The sequence below is a fragment of the Mesoplodon bidens genome, assembly GCF_964165515.1.
Source record: "Mesoplodon bidens genome assembly, chromosome: 4".
Lineage (NCBI taxonomy): Eukaryota > Metazoa > Chordata > Mammalia > Artiodactyla > Ziphiidae > Mesoplodon > Mesoplodon bidens.
In genome coordinates this window covers 12,530,698-12,540,284 of record NC_138160.1, presented here as the reverse complement: position 1 = coordinate 12,540,284, position 9,587 = coordinate 12,530,698, and the positions used below count along the sequence as shown (strand labels likewise).

The 9,587-nt window shown below is 45.7% G+C and overlaps 1 protein-coding gene across 1 annotated transcript in view; it reads left to right on the top strand.

Annotated features, from left to right (window-relative positions):
- Positions 1 to 743: 743 nt before the first annotated feature.
- DNAH5 (dynein axonemal heavy chain 5) overlaps positions 744 to 9,587 on the top strand; it is a 284,476-nt gene continuing 275,632 nt past the window's right edge. The window contains exon 1 of the mRNA XM_081232392.1: positions 744 to 821. Coding sequence (XP_081088518.1) covers positions 810 to 821 — 12 coding nt within the window. The 5' untranslated portion in view covers positions 744 to 809. The remainder of the gene's footprint in view (positions 822 to 9,587) is intronic.

Sequence of the window (9,587 nt, the reverse complement as noted above, 5' to 3'; positions counted from 1 at the left end):
GTACTGCAAAAGTGGCTCCTAGAGCTATAAACGGACACATGTGGCAAACATATTTCTAACGGTCAGTCCTAGTCCCACTGCGAGAGGACAATTTGCAGAGATAAAATATTCATATTCTCCTTTGTAAAGTCGTTTAGGGCAAAGTTCCTGGAATCTTCACACATGACAATGCAGCTACTGTTCTGACAGGTAGACAGCATTTAGGAAATTATCTTTGTCACCTCCAGGCTAAAACTCCAGGTTAAACATTTCCAGTGAGTTTTAGGCTGAAGAATCAGCTGTGAAGATACCTGACAAGGACCCAACGAGAGGAACCAAAGTATGAGTCAAGCCTGTGGGAAGATGTGCGAATTAAAGTTGAAACATTGTAAATCTCATTTTGAAAAATTTTCTCCTGAAGCTAGAAACATAAAATTCAGAAGAGACACTCCAAACAAGGGGACTTGGCTGATGCTAGCAGGAACATTCAGCTCAGAGCCAACCGAAACTGGACGGAAAGCAGCCAAGAAATGGCATCTGGGGGTCGGCAGCCAAAACCTCTGGATTTCCGCTCTCCGGGAGCCGGCGGCGAGCTCGCTGCGGCGTAAGCGCCTCTGGACCCCCGAGCCCGGGGAGGCGCTGGAGCACCCAGAGAGGGAGGCGGGAACCCAGTCCAGGCGGAGCAAAGCTCGTCGCCACGGCGACCGCCTGAGCCGCAAACAGCCCGGTGAGCGGAGCGAGAAGCAGCCCGAGCGGACGCCGGGGAGCAGCGCGGGCTGGCTGGCCCCCACCCCGTGGCGTGTCCCCGCGGAGCGCCGGAGGGCAGCGCCATGGACAAGCTGGTACTGTGCGCGCTCGCTCCGCGCGGCTCCCACACTCGGCCCGCCCCGCCACGGCACATGCGGGGCCTCCCAGCTGCGGGTTGCTCGCGGCTCCAGGGGGTCCGCGCACGGGCGGGGCGGGCTTCGGTTGCGGGCTTCAGCTTCAGGGCGTGGGTCCTGAAAGCGCCTTCGTGAGCCTGAGGGGCTAGAGTTGCCGGGTTTTGAGTTGGGCGTGTTTTGCTCAGGAGGCCAGGGCACTCATAAAATACAAAAACCTAGGTTCAGGGACCACCTCTCCCCTTTATCTTCAACGTGCTGCGGAAAGGCCACTAGTGGGCTGCGTCGTGGACCCAAGCAACCCTTGACCCATAGCGAGCATCAAATAGGTCCAGGTGCGGCGGAGGCAGCTCTTGTGGGAAGTCGTTGGCTGTAACTAGCTCTCATTAGCCCTTGGGTTTGGACAAAAGCCAGTGTTTAGTCTCCTAGGAGAGAGGGAGAGGGGTGAGGTGCAGAGGAAGCCCCACTGGGCAGTTTCCTGGTGTCTTTTACTTTTGCCTGAGTGCACAGCAGGTGAGGAAAGGTCCGGAAACGAACTCTGTGCATTTAAATCAGCTTTCGCTTCATTTGGCTTTGCTCGCTCTCTTAAATGAATATTGTGGAGTGGAAAAAAAAATCCAGGTACTTGTTTTTGCATTTATCTCCAAAAGTGATTCCTGCTCTTTGGAATTCAGGGAACGTCTAGGAGACTAAAGCTTTTTCTGCAAACAAGAAACTAGAGACACGGAGGGGCTTTTGTACGCAGGAGGGCCCGGCAAAGGTCCTACTCAGTTTCAATATGGATTTCTGTGGTTACATTATACATTTTATCATTTACACTATCTATAAATATATTACTATAGGAATATATTATGCTAATCAATAAAATGCATCCTGTCATGATTTAATAAACATAAATTGTATTACTGACGTACTTAAGAGCAAGGTATATAGTTTATATATATAATACTTCAACATTTCCCTCCCCTCTGTAGATATTTACCTTGCAGAAAATTACCTGTTTTATTCTTGTGAGCATCTTGCTATGGTAGGCACATATTAATATTCTTATTTTCATATAACATGTCATAAATACTTGGAATTTCCAATATATCTACTTTGTGTTTCATTAAGACAAATACTCGTTAGTTCACTTTAATCTTTTTAGTGACTCTTTTTTTTTTGCGTTACACCGGCCTCTCACTGTTGGGGCCTCTCCCGTTGCGGAGCACAGGCTCCGGACGCGCAGGCTCAGTGGCCATGGCTCACGGGCCCAGCCGCTCCGCGGCATGTGGGATCTTCCCGGACCGGGGCACGAACCCGTGTCCCCTGCATCGGCAGGCGGACTCTCAACCACTGCGCCACCAGGGAAGCCCTTTAGTGACTCATTTACCCATTTTCTGTCCAGAAAAACAGACCCTGAAATGACAGATGGCATTGCAACTGCTAATACCTATAAACCAATGTCTTTTTTGTATTCCTTAATTTAAAATCCATATATTATATAATCTTACATAAATGGTTCAAGTTTAACCCTGTAAGAATATAAAAATATGGCTATTAGCCTTATAGCATATTCTTATGTTTTATTAATTATGCTCACTTTAAGGCTGAAAAACGTAGGCCACTAAAACAATATCATTCCAATTTTATAAAAATAAAAAAGGGAGCTTCCTTGGTGGTGCAGTGGTTGTGAGTCCACCTGCCGATGCAGGGGACACGGGTTCGTGCCCCGGTCCGGGAAGATCCCACATGGCGCGGAGCGGCTGGGCCCGTGAGCCATGGCCGCTGAGCCTGCGCGTCCGGAGCCTGTGCTGCGCAATGGGAGAGGCCACAACACTGAGAGGTCCGTGTACCGCAAAAAATAAATAAATGGGAAAAAAAAAGTTATGTAAATATGTATAGAAAACAGACTAAAAGGACATACACCAAAATATTGATCTCTGGCTGGTGGCATTAAAGAGGATTTTAGTTTTCTTTTTTTTCCCTTTATTTAAAATTTTTTCATAATGAATATGCATATGGTAAATCTATAAATATTTATATATTTAAATATAAATTATCGGTATATATTTAAGTTATATAGTTAAGTAAAATGCAAACATATTGTTAAATATATATATATATATATATATATATATATACTCCCTGATGGCTTTCAGGGGAGGGTTTTTAAAGGCAACGTTTGGGGTGAGGGATGCAGCTCATGGATTTTCTTCTGATTGGTTGGTGGTGAGGTAACAGGGTGATGTGTTAGGAATCTTAATCATCAGCCTTCTGGTTCCAACCAGTCTGGGATCTGCATGCTTGCGGTCAGCATGTAGCCACCGTCCTCCACTTGTAGTCACCATCCTCCATCCTCCATCCTCCTCCACCTCCACCTCCACCTCCACCTTAGTTTCTGCAGAACAACTCAAAGATACGTGTCAGATGGTTATGAATATCCTTTGAGGAGGAACAGGACTCTGTTTTAGGTATCATTACTTTTCTTGCTTGACTGCTTTTCCTTTGTTTCTGCATTCCCTCACTTCCCTAATTAGTAACTGCTTAAGTCTGCTCTTTGGAACTCAGGGAAGGTCTAGGAGACTAAAGCCTTTTCTACAAACAAGAATTGGGGGACACGGAGGGTCTTTTGTACCCAGAAGGGCCCCACAAGTTCCTGCCCAGTTTCAATATGGATTTCTGCGGTTACATTCTTTAGGAAAAATCAAAGCAAGTGGACACTGAGACATATAAATTGTTAGAGCTGGGAAATGTGACGGCTGTGGAGCTTTCAATTCCCTGGGGAGGGTAGAGGAGCCGCTGTTCGTCTCCCTTGTCTGAGGCTAGTATAGCATTAGAAAAAGGCTGCTATGAATAGGGCTATTTCGAGGAATTGGTTCCCACTGCAGGAGAAATGTCAGGAGGAAGTTTACCTGTTACATTTTCTCTTTTAGTCCTGCTAAGCTCTTTCCTGGCACTGAGCACCAAGGCTGTTTATTTATACCTCTCTGCTGTTTGCATTTGGCTTTACTCTTTGTAGCCTTACTTTTAACAAACAGACAGAAAAAGGGCGGAACAACTGCTCACTCCTTTCTTTGTTTATGCATAAAAATCAAGAGCTTCAGCTCAAGAGTAAACTGCCCACCAGGGATATTTTGGTCTCCCAGGCTATTGCATGACACTCCTGGGACGAGGTCAGCCTTCAGGATGATGCTTGGATCCAGGTGTTCCCTCCCCTCAGGGCCAGGCCCACCCCGTCACCAGGTCCCATGGGGGGTTTGTTGGTTAGAATCTGAATGAATGCTTTCTTTCCGTATGAACTCCTCTCAAGAGAAAATGCTTGGAGAGTCAGGCTGGGGTAGGAGAGACAGAATTAGAGGATACTTGAGCAGTTTGGCTCAATTCAAAACACATTGCCTTAAGTACCTACTGTGTTTGGAGTACTGTGGAAGGGCTCTGGGGAATTTGACTTTCTTATCTGTCTCCATTTCCCCCCCCCCGCCTTTGTTCCTTCATCTCTTCTTGCTTCTCTTCTCCTTCCTCCCTCCCTTCCCCTGCTTCCCCTCCTACAGTGTGTATCGCTTGCTTTCCTGTGGACCCTTTTCTCAAACTGCCCTTGATGATTTTGAAGTTCCCCTAACACTCACTACACAATTAATGATTATTCTCCCCTTTTCTTTGGGGACCAGATGAGGTGAACACATTGTGACTGCTGGTTTTGAGGAACTTGGGTAAGTGATTTGGGCCTGTCTTGCAGGAGGTGGATTATACATCCTGAGAAAGGAGGGTGAACATGTGATGCTCGTCAGATTCCTGACAAAGTTTAGGCCTGCCCAGAGGTTATGCTATTTTCATGAGGCCGTTTAGAGAAAGCCTGCCATGTTCCTACCCCAGATGGGGTGGTAGTATTATGATCGGGTTCCCATGGGCCAACATTTCTGCCCCAGGGGAGATAATATGAAGAGTCAGAATGTCTTCCTTTCTTGAAGCAGCCTCCAGGTTGGGCCAACAGGGCTTGGCTGTGGGATGTGGGCGAAGCCTCCTGTACCCATCCCCAAGGGAGTGGTCATAGACTTCCTTGGACTGCTTGGACATTGGAAAAAATTAAAAAATCTTCCTCTTGGAGGGCTGAAAGCTGGGTGGGCCACTTCTGAACACTGTTTAGCTTATTTGGGTAAAGACTAAGAGTTTGTGACGCATTGGTGTCCTGGGGTGTCCATGTTATTGCTCATGACAAAGAAGCAAAGCAAGGCCTAGCCCAGAGGGAGCAGTCATCCCCGACTCTGGCAGCCTTCCCAGAAGAGGGTCGACCAAGTGTCACGGGCTGTGTTGGGGACTTGGCAGAAAGGTGGCTGTTACCTTTCAGGTAAGGACCAGCTGGGCCAGGAGGAACCTTGACTTAGATTTGACATGCCTGCTTCACAATAAATGATGTTTAGATAGCCACTAAGCAGCAATATTCGAAGCATTTCCTTTCAGATGAGAGTGGAAGCTCTGGAAATTTGGAGGTTCTGCTGGTTACCTGCACGTCAGGTCACCCCCAAACTTAGTCGCTTGAAATAGCAACAATCGTATTATCTCTTCCAATTTCTGTGGGTCAGGAAGCCAGGAATGGGCTCAGCTGGGTGGTTCTGGCTTGAGGGTCCCTCCTATGGCGTTTGGGGCGCTGGTGTAGCCAGGACTGGACAGGCATCTCTCTCTCTTCCTGTGTCTTAGGTCAGACACGGCTGGTTTGAGACACGGCTCCGCCTGGTCGGTCTCTCTGAATAGGCTTCCTCACAGCAAGGCGGTCTCAGGGAAGCTGGCTGCTTTCATAGTGGCTGAGAGCATCCAAGAGGAGAATTCCAGAGACCAAGGTAGAAGCTGCATCACCTTTATGACCTAAACATGGGAGTTACTTCTGCTGTGGTCAAAACAGTCACAACTTCCTCCCTCCTCATTTTGAGGGTGGAGACCCCACCTCTCAATGGGAAGAATGCCCACCTCTCATAAGGACACCAGTTTTATTGGACTAGGGCCCATCCCAATGACCTGGTCTTAACTTGGTACAATTTGCAAGGACCCTATATCCAAATAAGATCACATCCTGAGGTCCTGGGGGACTTCAACATACGTTTTTTGGGAGGGACACACTTCAACACATAACAGTGATAAAATGCATCAGTCTATTATTGGTAATTTCCCTTTTAGTATGAATTCTTATTTTTTTCTTTAAAATATATAGTTTTAAATTTAAGAAGTAGTCAATAGTCGTGGAGAATAAAGAAAAAACCCCTCAAATGACATAAACAATTTAAAGCATGTCTTTATCCCAGTCCTGTCTCCTAGCTCCCTCACTGGAAGCAGTCATGGCAGTAGTTGTTTTCGATGTCCCCTGAGAACCTTCCACGCACCTCAGTGTTTTCATCTATAAAATGGGAATATTGCCTTCCTCACAAGATAACGTTTAGAATGAAATGAGTTAGTAACTGTAAAATACAGTGTGTGAGAAGGCACTTAATAAATGTTATTCATTTTCCCAGCTTAGTGAGGATAGTCTAGAAGTGGTTTACAGTGAAACTAATGAAGGTTAGGTTTCAGGCCCCCCACCTGCACGGGGAGGACCCAGGAATGTGTTCAATGGATGTACGTTTTTGTACAATTTGCAGAAGTAAGATATCTTAACTGCCATTGGTGAAGAACTGAGTAAGTCTCTTTCCATTTTAACTTCACCTTCATTCAACTTGTCCTGTGCTTGGGTGAAGTTGGAATGGCAACAGGCATTTTTAAGATGCAACGGGAAGCTGAGTTGAGAAAACATTTCCTGTAGGTTTGGGGGGATATATCAAAGAGCTAGCACAAATATATTTTGCTGCATGTCTCTGCTATGCATTCCTTCTGCTGTGTCCACTTGGCCAGATTCATGACCTAAAGGTCCAGAGCTGGGGTCATGTTCAATGTGAAGGTGTTCTGTGGCGCCCAGCTTGGAAGGATGGGCTCCATGGAGGAGAAACCAGGTTTGATATGGATGAGCCAGAAGCCAGTCTAGGAAAAACACTTAATCACCAAATGTGCCCAAAGCAGAGGATTGGGTTCTCATCAGTGTCTGTTCAAAAATGCAAATCCTTTTCTGTCATGACTGTTCTTGATAATGTAATAATATAATTGTAAACACAGTATACATTTTTTTCCTTTATGATAGAAATTATGAAAAATAGAGTTGATCAAAATTCCTGTGTTTGTAGGGTACAAACCTGTAAACTGTAAATAGCCAGTACATCTGTCTGGGAACTTGCATGTTTTGAGTACCCCGTTTCTCCATAATAAAAGACAAATTTCAATCATCCCTGCTGGAGGAAGGACTAAATCATCTTTGTATTCACTCTATAGAAGACATTGCAAAGTTTTTGTAAGAAGAGATCCAAGAGTTTTCGGCCAAAACCATATCTCTATCTATCTCTATGTATACCTATTTTGACATAAAATCTTCCAGGAAATTAATAAAATAGTCTGTTATTTATTTCCTGGCTTTTGTGTTACCAGCCTTAAAAAATTTGTAATTTGTTATATTTTATTTTTTCTTTCTAGGTAAATATTCACTTTAATGCTTAATTTTGTGTTTATAATTCTGTTTTCTCTTTCTTAATGTGGGACCCCCAATTTGAGTAAACCTCAGACCCCACTAAATTGAGATCCACCCCACACTGGCCTAAGTAAGTGCTACAATGGGTTCCTTGGGAGCTCTTGGCTCTGGTGGAGGATGGGAGGGGAGAAGGAGAGAGGAGGTGGAAAGAAGGAAGGAAGGAAGGGGCTAAAGACTAATTTTGCCTTTGTCCCAGTTTTCGCTGGGGCTGGCTTTGGTGGTGGGGCATCGGGCATCATTTGTTAAATGAACCTACTGTATAGCACAGGTGACTCTGCTCAATATTATGTAACAACCTGAATGGGAAAAGAATTTGAAAGAGGATACATGTATATGTATAACTGAATCACTTTGCTACACACCTGAAACTCACACAGCATTGTTAATCAACTAGACTCCAATATAAAATAAAAAGTTAAAAAAAGAGCATGTTACATGTGCTGTGCTCTACAAGGCAATGTGGTGGATGTAAAAGAAACTGAAGGTACGGGTCTTTGTCCTCAATGGCGGATGTAAAAGAAACTGAAGGTACGGGTCTTTGTTCTCAAAAAGGTTTAACCCTCTCATTGGGAAGACAAGCATGCCAAACGCTGCTGAAAATCCTAAACGAGTTAAAATGAAAACCGACTCAGCAAAAGATGCATGTGGTTTCTCGAAATGCATGAAGAGCACGGGGGAATCAGTGTGGGCAAAGCCTGAAACTGGCCTCCATCAGCCACTCCAAGTCTTGTCTGAGGACAGGCGTGCGACCGGGAGGTCCTGGCATGTGGTCAGCCTGCCTGCATTGATACGGGTTCGCTGCCACTCCTGTGTGATGGACAGATGCTGCTGAAGATGGATGGTGACAATGAACCTGCACAGCTGTTCCAAGTGAACCTAAGGAGGTGAACAGCCAGCCACGCAGGGAGAAGAGATGTTCCAGGCGAAGCGGTAAGGACAACAGACAGACGGATTAGGTGAGCAGCAGTCTTGGAGCAACGAGGCGGAGCTGGGCAAAGAGCTCTCAAACGAGGTCCTTGCTCCCCAACTAGGTTACGACTCCTTTTCCATTGAAGTTTATAAGTGGCGAAGACTGTCAGCCCTGTGGTGGCTCCTTTCAGTAACGATGAAGAATGGTTAAGCTTATTTTCCGTGTCATAGCAGACTTGGATTATACGTAGTTGTGTCTGGGGTTAGGTATCTTTTCATGTTTGTAATGCGTAATGAGTCATTTTACAACAGGATACTACTCTTCTGTCTTTCTTCATGATATGACTATTTTGCTGAAGTGTCTTATAGTCATGATTTTAAAGGTCTACCTTTCTTTAATGTATGCTATTATTTCGACCATTTCAGAATGGATGATGGTACTTTTCCAGTAAGGCCAGTGTACATAATTAATTATATCAATGGCGGAATTTCTTTTGAGGGAGAAAATTGTCTTTGTTTGGGAAAAACAAACTCTTGTTAAGTCACTAGAGATAGGAGATGAGACCTGAGGGCAAAGCCAGAACAACCCAGGAGAGGGGCTTACAGCAGGCTCACTGTCTGGGTGGGTGAGGGGTGGAGGAGAGATGGAGGCTGGACGAAGGCTGGGGGATGCCTGCAGATGGGGGCTGGGTCAAGTGCAGTGGAAGAGTCATGGGAAAATCCCCCAGGCGAGGGATGAGCAGAGAGCCTGAGAGTGGGAATGCCCGGGGTTCATTGGGAAACTGTCTTCCCCCTTTTGCTCTATGGGGTCTGCTCTATTCACAAGCTACTTTGTTGTTTCCTAGAATTTGAGCAATGGGCTGCATTGTACATCTGGACCCCTAGAGGAAGGACCTCAGAGCTGGGGTTATCTTGAGCCCTTCAGCCCCTTGGGGGTCTACTGAAGTCTTGAACAGGGCATGGAATGGGTGCTCGGCCAGGTTCATCTAGACCTCAAGAGGCTAGGGCATCACAGCTGGCTTCTGGGTACCTTACTGCATGGGGGTGTGACTGTTAATTAGCAGAGCTGATTCCAGAACCACCCATGCAGCAAATCTCTTTTTGTAGGCATGCTCATGCTTTTCAAACTTTTTTTGAGGATGGACTATAGGATTCATTTTATTTTTGCCCTTATGCTATTAGGGGAAACACCTATGGCTGTCCGTGTCTAGTCCAATGCTGAGTAGATTCGGCAATTA